The sequence below is a fragment of the Gopherus flavomarginatus genome, chromosome 10 (genome assembly GCF_025201925.1).
Source record: "Gopherus flavomarginatus isolate rGopFla2 chromosome 10, rGopFla2.mat.asm, whole genome shotgun sequence".
In the NCBI taxonomy this organism is placed as follows: Eukaryota; Metazoa; Chordata; order Testudines; family Testudinidae; genus Gopherus; species Gopherus flavomarginatus.
The window spans coordinates 81,116,459-81,135,974 of record NC_066626.1 but is presented as its reverse complement, the minus strand read 5'-3'; the positions used below and the strand labels follow the sequence as shown (position 1 = coordinate 81,135,974).

At 62.5% G+C, this 19,516-nt stretch overlaps 1 protein-coding gene across 1 annotated transcript in view; it reads left to right on the top strand.

Annotated features, from left to right (window-relative positions):
• The first annotated feature begins 14,617 nt into the window (after positions 1-14,617).
• The window catches only part of LOC127030385 (motor neuron and pancreas homeobox protein 1-like), a 30,378-nt gene continuing 25,479 nt past the window's right edge, over positions 14,618-19,516 (top strand). Inside the window, exon 1 of the mRNA XM_050916737.1 lies at positions 14,618-15,053. Coding sequence (XP_050772694.1) covers positions 14,618-15,053 — 436 coding nt within the window. The remainder of the gene's footprint in view (positions 15,054-19,516) is intronic.

The following is a 19,516-nucleotide window of genomic DNA, read 5'->3' as shown; positions in this document are numbered from 1 at the left end:
GAGCTTCCTGCTCCCCGGCTGCTGCCTCCCTCTGGGGCTGTGCCCTGGGGCCCTGACAGCAGGCGTGGTGGTGCCACACAGCCCTGTCCTGGCGCAGAGTGGTGGTCTGCCAGGCACTGGGCCAGCCCAGCCGCCTGCCCCGGCCCAGCCGCCCACCCCGACCCTGTCGCCCACGATAGCCCAGCCGCCTGCCCCGGCCCAGCCGCCTGCCCCAGCCCAGGTGCCCACGATAGCCCAGCTGCCCGCCCCATCCCAGCCACCCATGATAGCCCAGCCGCCCGTCCTGACCCTGCCGCCCGCGCCAGCCCAGAGATTTCATTTGGTTAATCTATTCCCCGGAAAGAAGTCCATAAATAAGCAGCGCCTGGGTGGCCCCTCATCTCGGTCTCGGCACGGAGGTGTCAGCTTAACGAGCCGAAGCCCTCAGCCTGATTAACCAGCCGCCGCTAAGAGGGAGCTGAGTGGAATGATTGATATAACGAGCTCGTTAGACTCAGCGGCTTTGCCCGGTTCCGCGCCTGCTTTATTTATTGCCTTAGCGACGGGCTGACGGGCCCAGGGCGCAGGGGAAGGTTGGTTCAGGGGCTCGCACCTTCCACAGGGAGCTTTGCCCCACCTCCTCCTCCCTGCGGCCCCCCCCCCACTGCTTCTGGCCACCGGCCCCCCTCTGGCCCTGCAGCACTGGCCCCAGGGCTGATGCGAGAGGTGCCAACTCCTAGGGGCTGATGCCAGCGCCAGGGCAGCCCGGTCCCCCAGAGACACTTTCCACAGGACCGAGTGGAGCAACCAGAGTAACATTGGCAGCGAGCTGGAGGCTCGGAGCCCCAGCCCCACTGGGAGCTCAGCACCTTGCAGCCTCAGGCCCTGCCAGGCTCCGTTGCCAGTACAGGGGCAGCCCTGCCTGGCCCCCACCCCCCAGAGACGTCCCTTTACCCCGGCCCCCAGCAGCAAGAGCAGGGCTGATCTCCAGTCAGCGGGGGTGACATCCCCGCAGGGCGAGGGAGTGGCGGGGAGCAGCCGTACCAGTGACTTGGGGTGGGGCAGAGCTTTGAGAAAAGCTGGCCCTGGAGGGCTCTGTGTCCTCCTAGCGCCCAGTGTCAGGTGGCCCAGGCAATCTGCTGATCTGCGCCCCCCGCCCCACATCTCCTTGCCCGGCCCCGTAGGCTTGATGGGTCTCATACCACCAGCCGGCTGGGCAGGCCCCTCCCTGGGGCCGGGGGGTCTCAGCGTGGGCCCCTCGCACTCCCTGGATGGGGGGATGCAGGGCAGAGGTGCAGCTGGCGCTGACATGAGGCTCCAGCCTGGCCCTAGAAAACCCTCATGCCAGAACTAGGCCTCGCTGTCTGCACTGAGCCACGTGGCACTGCAGTGCCCCAGGGGCACCTCCTGGATGGGCAGGGGGGCAAAAGTGTGTCTGAGCAGACAGGCTTATCCCCTCCCCCATTGCCGGTCGCATGGCTCCCTCTCCCAGCAGGATGGGGCCCCCCTGCGTTCCTACCTGCCCCGCACCCCTGCTCGAGATGGGCACGTGCCACGCTCAGGAGCTGTGCAGGGCACGCCGGGGCTTGGAGGGCAGTGGGGCTTTGCGGGTGCCTCTGGGAACAGGCTTTGGACCCAGACAGGCACACCCTGGAAATGAAGCCCTCTCGGGTGGGCCGTGGGGCGTCGGTAACTGGAGCTGGGAATCTTGCGGGGAGAGTCCACAAGTCCCATGAGCGCCAGGGCTTTGGTGCTGTCACACTGGGCCAGAGCCTGGACCTAATGGACGAGGAGGCAGCCAGCCAGAGCCTCGTCTCTGGTCTCACAACCCTCCTCTGTCTGGCCCCATCAGCCCTCTGTGAGGGCCACAAAGGACCCTGCAAGCTTGCCTGGGGCGTGTCTCCTAGCGTGGGCCAGAGCATTCTCCCCATGGCACAGGTGGGGAAACTGAGGCTGGGGAATCACAACAGTGCCTGTTTCTTCTAGAGCTCATTTCATCAGTAGGTCTCAAAGCCCTTCCCAGGCTATAAGGAATCGACGGGGAGGCCGGGCAGGGCTGTTATCCCCTTTGCACAGAGGGGAAACCGAGGCACAGAGAGGCCAAGTGCCTTGCCCCATTCACACGGGGAGTCTGTGACACTCAGGGAATTGATCCAGAGCTCGTGGGCCCTAGGCACTGGGTCATCCTTCCTGCCCAAGGGCACCACTGGGAATAGAACCCAGGAGTCCTGACACCCCAGTTGTGCATCACCCCCTTCTGCTGCCCCCTCAGTCCCTTGTGTAGCCCCAAGCCAGACCCTGCCCCCACCAGTGTCCCCACCCTCCTGCCAGCCTGGCCCTGGGTCCCCTGCTGTGGCCACCCCCCACGCTGGGGAAGGGGTTAATCAGCAGCCAGAGAGGCCGGGGAATAAATGGCTGTTATCTCGTTAATGAGCTGACATTAATTAGAGCCCAAGGTCCTGGGAGAAGTGGCTGATTTAAGGGACAACCTGCGAGCGGGTGTCCATTAAACCCAGCCCAGAGCAAGGGGACAGCACTGCCCATGGGGCAGGGCTCAGAGGGCTGCATTCCCCCCTGCGTGCCCAGGCCCTTCCCATGCCCTGCGATGGCCCGGTGCCAGGCTCCCCATGCCCTCTCCATGGCCAGCGCTCAGAGGTGCCATCGCCAGCCTGACGCGGCCGGCAGGGCCCTGGGGGCTCGGGGTCGGGGTGGGGAGCCCTCTCTGGACAGCTCTGGGGTAGGGACCTTTCGTGCTCACTCAGGACGAATGGCACCGGGGGAGGTGGCGCTCCACACGCCCTCGCTGCCAGGCCATGGGCACCCCCCTGGTACAAGTGATCTCCTGGAAATGGTACGAGTGAGCACTTTGTGCTGGGACCAGGGTGGGGGGGTGCTCCTGGGGAGCGGCTGGTGGGGAAGGGGAATGGTCACCGGGAAGTGATTGGGGGGGAGGGGTGGCAAAGACAGAAAATTCTTTGCCAACTTTCCTGGCAAGTGCCGCGCAGGTGATCAGAGGCAGATGGTGACAGACAGATGTGGGGGCAGGGGGTGTTTGCTGCAGGCCGCAGCCAAATTCTAGGCTTCTTATCCCAGGCTGGAAAACTGGAGCCATTTCACAACCTGTCTCCAAGCCATGGTGCTGAGGAGACGCTGGAGGTTTGCTCCCTCCCGCTGCGCCCCATGAACTGGTCCTGTCAGACACGATCCCACAGCAGCAAGGACTTTGCACTCACCACTGAGCGGCAGCCACCTCTGGGGTGGAATGCAGCAGCTTTTTATGGCCGGCTTGCTCCCCCAGCAACTGAAACGCAGCCACCTCTGTTGGTGCTAGGGCCCCGGCCCTGGATGCACCCGCGCTGGCCACGGGGGGAGACAGGCCATCGGGCGGGGAGGGGCAGGGCTCTGCGGTGGCACCGAGCATTCTCTGTCTCCGGTGGGTGGCTGGCTGGCTGGCTCTGGCTCACATGCCCAGGGTCTAGCTGATCGCAGTATGTGGGGTGGGGAGGGAATTTTCCCCCAGCTCAGACTGGTAGGGACCTTGGGGATTTGTCTCCTTCCTCTGCAGTGTGGGGTCACTTGCCAGGTTCATCTGGGTGTATCTCACGTCAGCATTGCCCTGCCATGACGGGGGCCTTGGGCACTGGTGCCCCTCGCTCCCTCCTCTCCTTTGCCGGTGGCACATCATGGGCTGGTCTCCTGTGGGTCTCATTTCGGTGGGTAGGTTTGTGTGCGAGGGCTCGGGGGGCGAGGGGGAAGCAGACTCGATGATCCCAACTGGCCTCAAACATCTGTGTTTGTCTACACTGCAACAGAAGACCCAGGGTGCGGCTGGCCTGGGGCAGCTGCCTGTGCCCATGGGGCTTGGGCTGTGGGGCTAATGACTGCAGCATAGATGTTCGGGATGGACCTGGAGCCCTGGGACACCCTGACGGAGGGTGGGTCTCTGAGCCCGGCCTCCAGCCTGATCCCGAACGGCCTCACTGCAGTCTTAGCCCTGCAGCCCAGCCGCTGTGGGCTCTGAGACCTGGTGCGGCAGGGTTTTACTGTGGTGTGGAAGTACCCTAGGAATAGCCTAGTGCCCCTACCCACTGGGCCATCCCCCCTGCTCTGTCAAGCAGGGACCCACTGGCACCAGGGCCTACAGGGGATCCCGTCTCCAGGGCCCCTCCAGCCCTAGCCCCTTAGTTCCTAGGGTTTTATGTCTAACGTGTGCGGTGCTGTACGCACACAGCGCCTGCCTCAGCAGCCTGCTGTCTGCTATGATTTGTATTGCAGGAGCGGCCACTGGCCTGGGGCAGCGGGGGCTCTGGCCCCACTGGGCAGGGCGCTGTGTGATGGCCCAAGCCCCACGGCGGATGGAACTGAGGTGCCCAAGGGGCGGGTGAATCAGAGATGGAGGTGGGGACAAGGTAGCTCGCTGCTCACCTGGCACGTTCAGTCACACACTGGCCTGCTGATGGAAGTGCCGGGCGCTCGTGGGCCTGGTGTCGCAGGGATGGGCCCGGGAGGGGGCTGCAGATGAGGGGCTGCATGGTGCCCACAGGGTAGGGGGACTGGGCCAAGAACAGCAGGTATCTAGGGGCACTGAGCTGCCCGCTCGCCAAGAGGCAGGGACCCCAGTCCTGGGAGGTGGACTCGGCCCTGCTCCGGCAGGGGCCGGGCAGAGCTGGCTTCTCCTGTGCTCCGTGGCCAGTGAATGGGCTCCCAGCCGAGCACAGGTTACTTTTCAGCTCTTCATTTCGCCACAAATCATTGCAGGGCTGGAGGTTTGTTTACCTTCCCCACCAGCCGTCTGGAGCTTCCCAGACTCCAGAGATAGCAGGGACCCTGGGGGAGGCAGTGCAGAGAGGAGGGGCAGCAGCCCAAGGCAGACTCCCAAAGCACAGGGCTGGCTCCCAGGAGGCCTGTGAGGTGCTGAAGGCCTCTGGAAAGGCAGCAGAGCCAGGGATCTGTCTAGCTGACCCAGTGACCGAGAGCGTGACCTAGCGGGCTGAGCACTGAGCTGGGAGCCAGGACTGCTGGGTGTCTGCCCCAGCTCCACGCTGACCCAGACCAGCCTCCTGGGAGGCAGAAACGTGCGTGCCACACTATACACACACCCATGGCTGGGAAGCTGCTGGCTCCGCCCGCGACTCCACGGGGCCTGATTTCATCCCGTCGTTTCAGGGGTGACTTCGCAAAGGTGGGGGCCTGTGACTCACCAACCGGGGGGGCCACAGGGCAGCTCTGCAGACATGCCCGGGAGGGCGGTTCCCCTGCCTGCCCTGTGCAGCAGCGCCGCGCCACTCCCCATCCAGAGGGGGTGGCGAAGAGCAGCCTAGGGCCACTGGGGCCTAGGGCCACGGCGGGTCCAACCTGGGCCAAGCACTGATCGCTGGGAGCCAGGCACCGGCAAACTCCTGGATCATACCTCTGCCAATGCCCCTCAATCCCAATCTGCACCCCCTTGCTAGTCTAGTCCTTGGTCCCTGCTCCCCACCCCTCAGATGTGCCAATGAACCAAACTCCCAGAGAAAGACACATCGCCGTGGGCTGGATCACAGGGCTGGAACTGTGGTTCCCTGCTCCAGGAAGCTGTGCTGGGAGCAGTGCCTGTGATCGGGAGGACAAGGACCCCGAAAGACAGTACAATGAAGGGAGCATGGCAAGGTTACCCAGCGTCTCCAGGCTCAGGAGGCACTCAGGCCACGATGGTTAGTTTGTGGTCATGCACATTCCTGGGGAGGGTGCTCTTGCAAGCAGCCAGGGAGTTTGCTTTCTAACTACTGTCAGTTCTTGGGGCAGTTGCTCCCTGGGAACCAGGGGGTGGCGTTCCGGCTGAAATCCCTGAAAGAGGGGACTTACCTGCATACTCCTTGTGACCACCTCTGTCCCAGAACTGGGGCATGACCAAGCAGCACAAAGAAAACACCCAGACTCCATGTCACTGATTGCTTCTCCAGTGGGAAACTGACCTGCAAGGCCCTGACAGCGGCTGCCACTTGTCAGAGGGGTGACAACATGGCCTGGAACTCAGCACCCATCCTGTCTGCATCCTGCTGTCCCCCTGCCCCACATTGTTCCCAGCCGGCTCTGCCTTCCTCCAGCGCTGTGTTCCCGTCCCAGTGAGCAGCCCCTCTGACGAGCCCTGCATGCCCAGGGAGCTGCACAGACCAAGATGCACAACGGGGCTTTTGAGCTTACAGCCTCTGTCCCAGAGCTACCCTGTGGCATGACACCTGCTGCTGCCACCCGCAATCCAGAAGCTCAGGGCTGCACATAGCTGCTTTCACATGGGTCTGGCCTGGCTGTGCCCTGGGGCGGGGGCTGGTGGGGGAAGGGGCCAGCCCATGATTGCTTTCACTTACTGCAATCCCCAGTGTTACTTAGCGGCCAGGTGCTGTCACTCCTGGCTTGATGGATGGGGAAGCCGGCTCCCTCCTTCCTGAGCTGGGAAATGAAGCTAATCAGACCCCAGACACCTTAGTCCAACTCGGATCTGATTAATGACCCCTAAGCCTCTGAACTCATCAGCCCTCCTGGCATCTATCAAGGCCTGGGTGCCTCCCCTGCTGCTGGCTGCCTTGTCAATGGGATTCTCATCTACGCAGGCCCGGGGCCCATCTCTCTTCCTGCCCCCTTGTTCTCGTCAAGCTTGCAGAGCCAGCTGTGCCCAGAGGCGTTTGGAGAGGGAGCCCCGGAAGGGCCGTTCTGGAATTGCCCAGCTGGGGATGAGGATTCACAGGGGGGGTCTGCCCTGTGGAGGGGGGGCCAGGGACTGGGCTGGGGTATCATGCTTGTTAGCAGGGTCGCCCTTTGCTCCCCTTGGCTGGCTTTCTAACCTGCCCTTTCCGAATCTCCTCCTGCTTGCAGGTTCCAGCCACGTCCTCCTCCCAGTGAGCGCCAGGGCCAGGCTCGAAGATGGAGCCTCTGGGGCGAATCCACTGGATCCCTGGCCTGGGAGCTAGTCATTTACACCAGCGCACAGCCTGTCCCGCCCACTTTGCCCGCCTGTTGCTGGCTGCACCAGGCGCAGGGCAAGGACGAACCAGGAGGTTTGATATGCTGAGGCCCCATTCTCTGGCCTCTGCCCTACACAGGAGACTCCCCAGCCCTCCAGCCAGTGTAACTGCAGGACACAGGGCCCACACAGAGCAGTTTTGGGAGAGACCTGCCTCAGGACACCGCCAAGATGGAACAAGGCAAGAGAGAGAACCGGGCCAGCCCCACAGCCAGTCCTGGAGTCAATGGAACTGCCCTCCGACATAGTCAGTGGGTCTCCCCTCGCAGGCAGGGTGTGCTGGGGTCATCTCCTTGGAGCTGGCTGAAACTGGAGTTCCCGTCCCGTGAAAAATGTGGAAAACAAATTTTGTCCCAAATCAGGACAAAAAGCCCAAAATGAACGATCTGCAGGAACTGAAATCTGGGGGAAAGACCTGTGTTGGGTCAGGCGAGACGGCTCCAGGTACCAGCTTAGCAAGCAGGTGCTTGGGGAGGCTACTCCGGAGTGGGGCGGCACGTCCAGCTATTTAGCAGCAATTTGGTGGAGGGTCCCTCACTCCTGCTCAGAGCGAAGGGCCTCCCGCTGAATTGCCGCAGATTGCGAACGCGGCATTTTTTATTTTTTTTTTGGCTGCTTGGGGTGGGAAAACCCCTGGAGCTGGCCCTGTCGGGTGGATATTTTGTCTCAGTTTCGGCCTCTTTCTTGTTTAAACAATTTGTATCTCACTAAGTAGATTCCAAAGTGATGATTTCGTTCCAGACAGGGCAGAATGCTGCTTCCCCATTCTTCCTCCTGAGCCAAAGGTTGCCAAAATCAGGGCACATTTCATGGGGGGAAAACGGGTTTAATCAAAACGACATTTCCCAGCGGAAACCTGTTTGGATGCAGTTTTCCCGCCCAGCTGCGATCGCCCTGGCTGCTGGCATCACCGTGTCCTGGATATGGCTCCTGCCAGGGGCAATTCGCCTTCTCTGGCTGGCATGGCCGGCCCCACCAAAGAGCTCCTGGCTTTCCCTGGAGAAACAGGTTCTCCGGCAGCGTGTCTGTGCTGGGGGGGCTGCTGGAGTCGGTGAGTCCCGCATACAGCAGGCATTGGAGGGGATGCTGCCCGCTAGTGCTGGCACCAGCCTCTTCCCGGGGAGTGGAGTGAGCTGCGCTAGTCAGAAAATTGGGGGGGCCTGTGCCCCCCCTTGCCACAAGGCCTCGTCCCCTCCATGGCCCTGCCGCCTGCTGCTTCTCAGGTAAGTGCAGGCTCTGCTGATACTCACCCCCTCTTGTCAACAGTTGGGAAGGGCCACGTCCACCCTGACTGAATTGCCCCCCCCCCAGTACGGCAACCCCCATCTTTCCATGTGCTGTGTCTGTCCCTCCCTACTGTGTGCTCCACTCCAGGCATCCCAGGAAGTAGGCTCCAGCCCACCAAAGCTTCTGCCCAGATAACTGTGCTGGTCTCTACGGTGCCCCAAGGACTCCTCATTGACTAACATGGCTACTGCTCTGAAACCTCCCCCCACTCTGAGGCCGGGAGCCGGAGCCAGGCAGTGGGAGCGGCTGCTGCACTGGCTGATGCCATGGTGTGGGCAGCCGCGGTGCCCTTGGGAAGAGCCCCCTGGGTGGGTGACCTGGCTCTGGGGCCGGCCGTGCCCAGCACCCAAACTCTCCCCCAGAGCCCACCCCCTTCCGCCCCCAAACTCCCCCCCAGAGCCCGCCCCCTCCTGCCCCCAAACTCCCCCCCCCAGAGCCAGCACCCCTCTTGCCCTGAGCTCGCACCCCTCCCACCCCCAAACTCCCTCCCAGAGCCCACACCCCTCCCGCCCTGAGCTCGCACCACTCCCACCCCCAAACTCCCTCCCAGAGCCTGCACCCCTCCCACCCCCAAACTCCCCCCCAGAGCCCATCCCCTCCTGCCCCCAAATTCCCTCCCAGAGACCGCACCCCTCCTGCACCCAAACTCCCCCCAGAGCCTGCCCCTCTCCCGCCCCCAAACACCCTCAACAGCCCGCACCCCTCCCACACCCAAACTCCCTCCCAGAGCTGTAAGCAGGTTGTGGTGGGGAGAGGGGTGGGGGGAACTTGGACCTGTTCTGGGCCTCACCAAAAATTATACAAACCCGCCACCCTGACTCAGTTTGAATGGTCCCTCCAAGATGTGCTGGGCGCTACCTTGTGGGCATTACCCCAGGAGCAAACATTTGAAATCCAGGTACAGAGCCAAAACTCATAACTTCAAATACAAAAATGATCCCTGCACCCAGACAGCATAATCCTAACCAGCAACCAGAACCCTGTCCAGGGCATCTTATGGGCCACATTTTTACAAGATTCGTTGCAAGTGTGTAACGTGGCTGCAGCAATGATCTGTACAGTCATCGCTTGCTCAGGTAATGCCACACCTGTCCTCAGGGGTTAAGAAGAACAATTCTTCTCCCTCCTCCTGTAACAACCTTTGATGTACTTGGAACTGTTCTCAGGTCCCCTCTCAGGCTGCTCTTCTCCAGACTAAACAAGCTCCATTCCCCAGTCTTCCTTCATAGCTCATGTTTACTAGACCTTGTCATAAACAGATAGTTAAGGGTTAATAGAACAGGAGTACTTCATGTCTCTTTTGCCTGTAAAGGGTTAAGTTCAGTGAGCCTGGCTGTCACCTGACCAGAGGACCGATTAGGGGACAGGATACTTTCAAATCTTGAGGGAGGGAAGTTTGTGTGTGCTGTTAGTTCTGGTTGTTGTTCACTCTGGGGGCTCAGAGGGACCAGACGTGCAACCAGGTTTCTCTCCAATCTCTCCCATACAGGCTCTTATCAGTTCAGACTAGTGAGTACTAAGTAGATAAGGCGAATTAGGTTATGGTTGTTTTCTTTATTTGCAAATGTGTGTTTGGCTGGAAGGAGTTCAAATGTGTATTTTGCTGAAAGGATTTTAATTTGTATTTGTATACTGAGGCTGGGAGGGTATTCCCAGTGTCTATAGCTGAAGGACCCTGTAACATATTCCATCTTAAATTTACAAAGATAATTTTTACTGTTTTTCTCTCTTTAATTAAAAGCTTTTCTTGTTTAAGAACCTGATTGTTTTTTATTCTGGTGAGACCCCAGGGGACGGGGTCTGGATCCACCAGGGAATTGGTGGAGAGAAAGGAGGGAAGGGGGAGAGAGAGGTTATTTTCTCTCTGTGTTATGATTACTGTCTCTCTCAGGGAGAGTCTGGGAGGGGGAGAGAGAAGGAAGGGGGAAGGTGAATTTTCCTGTTTTAAGATTCAAGGAGTTTGAATCACAGTGATCTTCCAGGGTAACCCAGGGAGGGGAAGCCTGGGAGAGGCAACGGTGAGGGAAAGGGTTTACTTTCCTTGTGTTGAGATCCAGAGGGACTGGGTCTTGGGGGTCCCCAGGCAAGGTTTTGGGGGCACCAGAGTGTACCAGGCACTGGAATTCCTGGTTGGTGGCAGCGCTACAAGTACTAAGCTGGTAATTGAGCTTGGAGGAATTCATGCTGGTACCCCATCTTTTGGACGCTAAGGTTCAGAGTGGGGGATTATACCATGACAGACCTGTAACCAGTTTTGCTGCTATTCCCACCCTGGGCTTCTCCACACACCACAGCTCTACCAATGCCCCCCACTCCCGACCTGCAGCCCCCCATAGCCCAGCCCTGGGCATCCGCAGAGATGTGTGGGAAAGGCTTGCCCAGAGCCAGCCCTGTACCCGCTCTACAGCAAGGTGGCAACATTTGCAGATGATACAAAACTACTCAGGATAATGAAGTCTAAAGCTGCGTGTGAGGAGTTACAAAGAGTTACTCACAGAACTGGGTGACTGGGCAACAGAATTGCAGATGAAATTCCATGTTGATAAATGCAAAGTGAAGCACATTGGAAAATATAATCCTGAATGAGCTGTTACCACTCAAGAGAGATCTTGGAGTCATTGTGGATAGTTCTCTGAAAACATCCACTCAATGTGCAGCGACTTCAAAAAAGCGAACAGAATGTTGGGAATCATTAAGAAAGGGATAGAGGACAAAACAGAAAATATCATGTTGCCTCTATATAAATCCATGGTACGTCCACACCCTGAATACTGCATGCAGATGTGGTCATCCCACCTCAAACAAGAGAAATTGGAATGGGAAAAGGTTCAGAAAAGGGCAACAAAACTGATTGGGGTGTGGAACAGCTGCCGTATGAGGAGAGATTGATAAGACTGAGACTGTTCAGCTTGGCAAAGAGATGACTAAGGGGGGATATGACCGAGGTCTATAAAATCATGGCTGGGTTGGAGAAAGTAAATAAGAAAGTGCTGGGGTCACCAAATGAAATTAATAGGCAGCAGGATTGGAACAAAGACAAGGAAGTATTTCTTCACACAACACACTGTCAACCTGTGGAACTCCTCGCCAGAGGATGTTGTGAAGGACAAGGCTAGAACAGGGTTCAAAAAGAACTAGTTCCTGGAGGACAGGTGCATCAATGGCTATTAGCCAGGCTGGGCAGGGATGGTGTCGATAGCCTCTGTGTGCCAGAAGCTGGGAATGGGCGACGGGGGCTGGATCACTGGATGATTCCCTGTTCTGTTCACTCCCTCTGGGGCACCTGGCACTGGCCGCTGTCGGCAGACAGGACACAGGGCTGGACGGACCCTTGGGCTGACCCAGTCCGCCCGTCCCTTAGTGCAGGTCTGAGTGTGAGGGAAGCAGATTGGCAGAGACGGGCTCCACAGCCCCTCCGGCAGGGATCTCACTGGGTCCTGTGGAGTTGCCCAGGGGCAGGTGTTCTCCAGGGGAGGCCTTGGGCAGCTGAGGCTGCCTGCCTGGGAGCAGGAGCTGTCATTGATTCCAGGCGAACTGGGCCCGTGGCTGCCTGAACGCCCCCCCCCCCCCCTCCGATTTGGGAAAGACGCGGGGCAGGAGTTCTACAAACATCGCGCTCGTTATTAATTTCGTCCTTATCTGCAGGGGGTAATTTGGAGCCTGGAGAGACTCCCGCGAGGGAAATGAGCTCAGATCAAAGGTTAAACACCGCCCCCAATCGAAAGTCAACAGCGGGACTAATCTCCGGGCAGATAAAGGCCCGTTTGTGTGGGAAAAGAGACACCCAAGGCTGGGCAGTGCGGGGGGACTCGAGAGGGGGGTCACTAGAGTCCAGACACCAGCTAATGACACCCCTTTACCCCCAGCAGCTCGCGGGGATGTGTCAAGGCGGGAATCCGGAGCCGGGGAGGGGTGTAGCGGGCAAGCCGAGCCAGGGGCAGGGGGAGGAAAGGACCAGGCCTGTGCAGCCGGCACTCGCGACGGGTTGTGTCTCACCCCCCCTCGTTAGCTGGGAGCCTGACGCCAAGCAAAGGCAAAGGGCCCGGCTGTGCTCGGCGCTGGCGCACAAAGGGGTCCCGGGACGGCCCTCGCCCCTCGGAGGAGCCCGCCAGCCAGCCTGGCCCGAGGGCCAGCGAGACGGACGCCTCGTTTCTCCCCAAAGCAGAGGCTCTGCTCCTCCAGCCAGCGCCCGCCGGCTTTCCGTTCACACGGGGTCTGCTCCGGATTAGGCCAGTCCCGGCGCGAATTGCCGTGTAAAGCGGCGCTGCAGGAGTAGCTCGAGGCCGCGGTGGGATTAGGGGCGGGGGCGCGTTGTTCCCCGCGCACAGCTCCCAGGGCCCAGCCGAGGCACCGGCACCGAACCGATTTCGCTCCAGCTCCTGGCCTGGAAGCGGCGTGTGGCTCGTGCCCAGGGAATGGGCCCCGGCTGGTGCCACAAGAGGTGGATCAACCCCTCGCTCCCCCGACACGCACAGACCCCTCCCTAGTGCTGCTGTTGGGGGGGGCGGAGACGCGCCCCCAAGACCCCGCTGGCGAGTCATTGCTGGTGACCTGAGTCCGAGACGGGCGGGGCTGGACCTGGCTTCAGGCTTCCCTCTCCAGCCCGAACGGTTCGGGCCCGACCCAGTGCCAGGGGCCTCAGGCTTCCGCCGGGCCCGGCCCTAGTTCGGAAACGCACCTGGTGGGGAACCGGGACCCGAGCCGAGCCAGACTCGCCCCTCCCGGCCGGGCAGGAGGCGGGAGGCTGCCTGGCCCGGGTAGTAACAGGGCCAAATCAAAGAACGCGTCGGACGCAGCGCCCCCCAGCCGGGGCCCTCGGCAGCGGGCAGGACTCGGGGGACACAGCAGCTGAGCTGGGCGCGGGGCGGGGGCACGAGGGGCTGGGTGCGGGGGAGACTGGGGGGGCTGGGTGCGGGGGAGACTGGGGGGCTGGGCGCGGGGCGGGGGCACGGGGGGCTGGGTGCGGGGGAGTCTGGGGGGGCTGGGCGCGGGGGAGACTGGGGGGGCTGGGCGCGGGGCGGGGGCACGAGGGGCTGGGTGCGGGGGAGACTGGGGGGGGCTGGGCGCGGGGCGGGGGCACGAGGGGCTGGGTGCGGGGGAGACGGGGGGGCTGGGCGCGGGGCGGGGGCACGAGGGGCTGGGTGCGGGGGAGACTGGGGGGCTGGGCGCGGGGCGGGGGCACGAGGGGCTGGGTGCGGGGGAGACTGGGGGGCTGGGCGCGGGGCGGGGGCACGAGGGGCTGGGTGCGGAGGAGATTGGGGGGGCTGGGCGCGGGGCGGGGGCACGAGGGGCTGGGTGCGGGGGAGACTGGGGGGCTGGGCGCGGGGCGGGGGGTCTTTTACACCTAGCGACATATTTTGGGTCCCTTTTTGCCACGCAATTCAGAGCTCAGGAGCACCCCTCCCCCCAGCAATAGTAACAATTAATTCAGGGCCCTCCAGTTACTGGCGAGTCAGTTACTCGGATCCGGCAGGTTCCCGCTGGCCGCCTGGGTGTTTAAATTCGTGTTGAAATTTCATCGTGATTCGGATTGAAAATTCACGAAATTCGTTTTGTGTTTGACGTTCCTCGTGTCCTGCTGGTTCCCGACTCTCCACCAGGCAAAGGCACCGCCCCCCCCCCCCCGGGGCCCTGCAGTCCTGCGGATCTGGGCATTGGCATTGCGCGGCCGGGGGCAGCCCCAAGCCCCCCCCCCAGCTCCCCTTGGTCTCCCAGCCTTGCCTCCCGGATCCCACCTCCTCCAGACTGGAGTCTGGCTCTGATCCGACCCGCAAAGAGGGAGTCGCTCATGCATTAGGGAGAAGCCCAAAGCCTGGGGGCAGACGCGGGGGGGGGGCGGGGGCAGTGAGATCCCGGGAGCAAAGGGGCAAGTGGAGGGGCGATGAACCCGAAGTACCCGGGGGGGGAGGCTGTCCAGAGGCGGGGGGGGGCCTGTTCAGAGGCGGGGGGGAGGCTGTCCAGAGGCGGGGGGGGGGGGGAAGGAGCCAGAGCAGGAGCAGGAGGGGGAGGAGAGAGGGAGGTGACTGCAAAGAAGCCACCAGCCGCTCGAGCGGCGAAACTTTCCAGAGCCGGGGACCCTATCCCGGCGGAGCCGCTGCAGGTGCGCTCTGGCGGGGGGTGAAGGCGCCTTCGGGCCGGGAGCTCTGGTGAAGGGACCCGGGCGCCCCCCTGGAGAAGAGGCAGGGCCTGCCCTGGGAGGAGGCTGCGGACTGTCCCGTGAGGAAGGAAGCCGCCGCGGGGAGCTCCTGCCTCCGGAGAAGCAGCGAGTGTGCGGGACTTGGGGTGGCCGAGGGCCCCCCGCGTCTCTCCCGAGGGCGCCGGGTCCGCAGGGGGCCGGGCCGTGCAGCCCCCATGGAGAAGTCCAAGAACTTTCGGATCGACGCCCTCCTGGCTGAGGAGCTCCCCCGGCCGTTGGCGAGCTCCTCCCCGCAGGGCCTGAGCCCCGAGAGTTCGGCGGGGAGCCCCGGCTCCTGTGCCCGCACCGAGACGCCCTCTCCCCGTGCACCCCAGGGCGCGGCCCCCCTGCCTGCCCCTGGATTCATCCCCAAGCCCGGCTTGCTGCATCTGCCCCCTCCTGGACTGAGCGCCCTGCCGGCCATGTACCCGCCCCCCCTGTACTCGATCGGGGCGCTGGGGGGGCAGCACCCGGCTTTCCCTTATCCCGGCTTCGCCCACCTGCCTCAGCCCGGCCCGGAGCACCTGAAGGCCGCGGCAGTGGCTGGATCGTTCCCGCTGGAGCACTGGATCCGCGCTGGAATGATGCTCCCCCGGCTGTCGGACTTCCACGGTGAGTAGCAGCTCTCAAGGGGGCAGGAGACCGGGGCCCAGGGCAGCCACCAGCAACTTCCCTAGAGGGAGCGAACTCCCGGGGACTCCTCCCGAGGCCGGAGGCCGGATCCCCCTGGGAAAGAATCACCCTCTCGTGCGTCTGCTCCGGGCTCCCCTGCTCGCTCCCGCTGCGGGGCAGAGGCTGGGAGCAGGCGGGTCAAGGGAGGGGTTTCAGGCACCTAGAAACAGACCGGAGGAGGAGGTGGGAAGCGGGGAATCCCACGTGGGGAAACCGGCGTAAAACCCGGCCACCGCCAGCCGCGCTGCCCAGGGCGCGGGGAAATGTCTCTCCCATTGCCCGCTGATATCCGAGGGGTCCCGGGCGCCCGGCGCTGCTCCGAGCCGGTGCCAGGGCCCAGGAATACCGGAACTTGGAGAGTTTGGGGAGCCGGATGCGCTGGAGGCGGGGGTCGGCGGTTCCCCGTGAGGTGTTTCTTCCTGGGGGGCCCTGGAGACGCGATGGGGGTGCCAGGCATCAGCGTGTCTAGGGTCCACGTGCCCTTTGCGCACCGGGGTCCCGGGGCCTTATCCCCGGAGGCAAGGCCCAGTCTGCGCCTCGGCCTAGAGAAGCGAGCGCGGAAAGCGCGCAGGGCTCCAAAGGAGCCGGCGAAGCTTGGAAACAGGCCCGCCCCGCCCTGCCCGCGTACCCAGAGTCACAGGCGGGTCCCCGGGCACGGGCCCAGACCCCTCGGCCCCGGGGCACTCGAAGGCGGCTGCCGAGGGTCAGGATTTTGCAACATCCGTGTAAACGGGCTTTCGGATCACAACAGAGCCTGGAGCGCGGCAGAGGCGCGATCCCGGAGCTCCCTGGGCTGCGGCCCGGCGCGGCGGCGGCGAGTGGAAATGGGAAGAAACCGGCGGGTGCGGCCATCTCCGCTATCCGGCCCACTTCTCGTGGGGCCAGGGACAAGCTGTCAGCCTCGCCGCTCTCTTCTGCGGGTCCCCCGCGGCTCCAAAGCCGGGCCCCACCCACAGGAGCTGGCCCCAAAACTACCACCTCCCCCGACCTCGCCTCGCTTTTCTGAGATCCACCGGGCCACAACCCGCAAAGCGCAGCGTTGTGAGCCGGTCCTGCTACTCCCGTCCCTCCTTCTGCAGGACTAGGGGATCCCTGCTAGAGACCGGGTGGGGGTGTGGGGATAGATAGATTAGATTGTAAAGATCTGACTATTTTAGTCTTTCTATTTATCTATCCATCCCCAGACACGGCATCCCTCTATCTATCTATCTATCTATCTATCTATCTATCTATCTATCTATCTATCTATCTATCTATCCATCCTCAGACACCCCCTCTATCTATCTATCTATCTATCTATCTATCTATCTATCCCCACACACCCTCTGTCTAGTGGCAGTGATCTCCTAGTCCGGCAGAATGACCGAGCAATGAAGTGTAGACGGACCGAGGAGGTTCGGTGGGCACCGGGCCTCTGTCTTAAGAGCTGCCTATGGCACATTTTCAAAGCATTTGGGGTTCAATAGAATTAAACGGAAATTACAACAAATAAACATTAAAATCGCCCTCGGAAAGGAGCGAGCAGCAGAAGCTAGGCCTGGAAAGACAGGCCGGCAGACACCGACAGGCCTGGAAGGACAGGCAGGCACACACAAGCAGACACAGACACAGGCAGGCAGGCCTGGAAGGACAGACAGACACAGACAGACAGACACAGGCAGACAGGCCTGGAAGGACAGACGGACACAGGCAAGCAGGCCTGGAAGGAGAAGCAGGCACACAAAAGCAGACACAGACACAGGCAGACACAGACGAACAGACACAGGCAGGCAGGCCTGGAAGGACAGGCAGACACAGAAGGACAGACACAGGCAGGCAGGCCTGGAAGGACAGGCAGACCCCGGCGAGCCCTGGACCGGGGTGGGGAAAGGGTCCCGCGGGGAAATCGCGCCCGCGAGTTTGCGCCTCAGCGGACACTTTTCTCGTGCCGGGGGCGGCGCTTTTCTTGCAATTAACGATTTGTCCCGGTGCCCTGGTAACCGCGGGGACCCTCCCTGCGGGCTGGGGCCGGGGCCGGGGCCGGGCCCGGGCCCGGGCTCCGGGTCACCGCCTCAGCCGGGAAAATGGAGCCCGGGAGGGTCAAAATCCGCCCAGGGCGGCGCTGGAATCCGCAGCCAAACCTGGCCGCGACCTTCTGGCAGAACCACCCGGAAACCCTCCGGCCACAACCCGCTCCTGGGCCGGGTCGCTCCGATTCCAGCAGGGCGAGGGGCGTTGGGGGCGGGAGCGGGGCCAGCTTTGCAACCCAGAATCGAAAGAGGATTTTTCTGCAATTCCCCATTTTCCGTTGCTCCCTCGGTCCGTCTCCTGGGCCAGGCAGCGCCCGGCGATATGCCCCTTTCCGGGACCCCCAGCCCGGCAGTTCTGTGCCCCTCGGGGAAGCGGAATTCCGCCCAATCAAAGTATTTACCCCCGGTCTGACACGCCGGGTTTCTGCGTAAAGACTGAAACGACCGCCGGGGTGGGGTCGCGAAGACCTCCCCGCTCTTTGCTCCCGGGGGTGGTCCTGCTGGTCGAATACAAGGCAGGAGCGGGAAGAGACTCGCGAGGCTCCCCGCACGGGACATTTCGATTCCTGCATTACTGCGCAGTAAAAGCGTCCTGCGCCGCACCGGGCAATTGGCCCAGGGGCCTGGCAGCCTCGCTCGGACCCCGCATTGGCTTCAGCACCTGCCCCGCCAGGTTATGGGACCCAAAGGCCTGACTTTCGTTTGTAATTAAAGCAAAGTTTTTCAGGAGGCAGCGGCGGGAAATTACGGGGTTTCCGCTCCCCCAAAACCTTAGCTACTTTCAACCCACTTTCCAGCCTTGCTCCCCAGCCGGTCCCTGGCCGGGTCAACCGACCGCAGCCCCTTGAACTCGAAGCGAACTCTTAATGACCTCGGTCTCCCCCCCCCCCCCCGCGTCTATCCACGGCTTGCCCATTCCTTCCCCTGCTCCGGGTCCCCGTGTGAACTGGCCGGCCGCCTCGTGGTTATTCGGTGCGCGGGTCTCTCTGCCACTCCCTGGCGCAGCCAAATCTCGGGTTTCCCGGGAATCGGGGCAGGTCGGTTCGTGGCGCCCGGGCTCAGGAGTGAGGGGCAGGGGGAGCAGCTCCCAGTGGCTCCCCCACAGCTCTCGCGATCTGCCCCCAACCCGGCCGGGGGTCGGCAGGGCCAGCACCGACCCGCCAGCGGAGGAGGGAAGGGGCTGTTTGTCCGCAGCGTGGTTCAGACCTGGGCTCCCTGCCCGGAGCCAGCCTAAGCCTGCGGGAAAACGCGCCCCCCCCCGGTCTAGCACCCCGCAGAGGGGCCCAGCCCCCCGGCAGCGCATCTGGGGCCGTTCACACTGAGAGCCACCTGGAGGTCGGGGGGGGGGGGTCCGTTCCCTTTGCTCCCCTGGGGACTAGCGGCGTTCCCAGGGGCCCGATCCGGGCCTCAGCGCAGCGTGTCCCAGTGTTTCTCTCCCGGGGCTGGGTTCCTGGAGCGGGGCGCGGCCCCTGGGAACGGGTGTGAAACGGCTGCAGACCCAGTGCGTCCGGACCCGGAGCGGGAGGGGGAGCAACCCGCCGTGCGGCTCTTCCCCGGGCGGCGCGGGTCTTCCTCCAGCCCTGGCTCTTCCCCGGGCGGCGTGGGTCTTCCTCCAGCCCGGAGCCTGCTTTCAGTTTCCTCCGGCTCCTGCCGCCGGCTCGGCGGTTCCCGGGGCCGGCGGCGGGTAGTTCTGGGCCGGGGAGACACCTTCCCTGGCCTCCCGGGGCAGGGGGAGAACCGCCTGGGGATCCTCCTGCCTCTGCGCCTTAATCATTAACCTGGCGGCGCAGCGAACAGGGAGCGGGTCGGACCGGTTTCTAGCCGGTGCTAACAACCTCTGGACCTCGGGCCGGCTGGGAAGCTCCTGGGAAACGGGCAGAAAGGGGTGGGGTGGGGGTTGTAGACGATGGAAGTGGGGAGGGGGATCCCTGAACCTTTGTGCTTTAAACACACTGAGCAGTGACCGTGGGCGGGCTGGGGGGCCGGGATACCAGCCCACAAGCTGCAGACAGGCCAGCAAGGCCAGAGATGCCAAGAGCAGAAGGAATCGGGTCCAATCTGCTGTAGAAGGCAGGGCAGAGAACTGCGCCGCCCGCCCCCAAATCCCCAGAGCAGAGCTTTTACCCCAGCCAGTCCTGATTCAAAAATGGGCACTGATGGGGAATCTCCCCCCCCGCCCCCAATTTGTTCCAAATGTTGGCTGTGTGGCATCAGCCACAAATAAGCCAATCCCAGGCAGGTAGGATCAATGTTCGGCAGGGCGGGAGGGAGTTTTCTCAGGGGGAAGCTGGTTCCTTTGGACCCTGTCCTGCCCCAGCAGGGCTCAGGAGCCTGAGGAGGGCTCAGCCCCATGCCCCCGGGAGAGAGCAAGAAGAATGTTCCCGACCAGTTTTA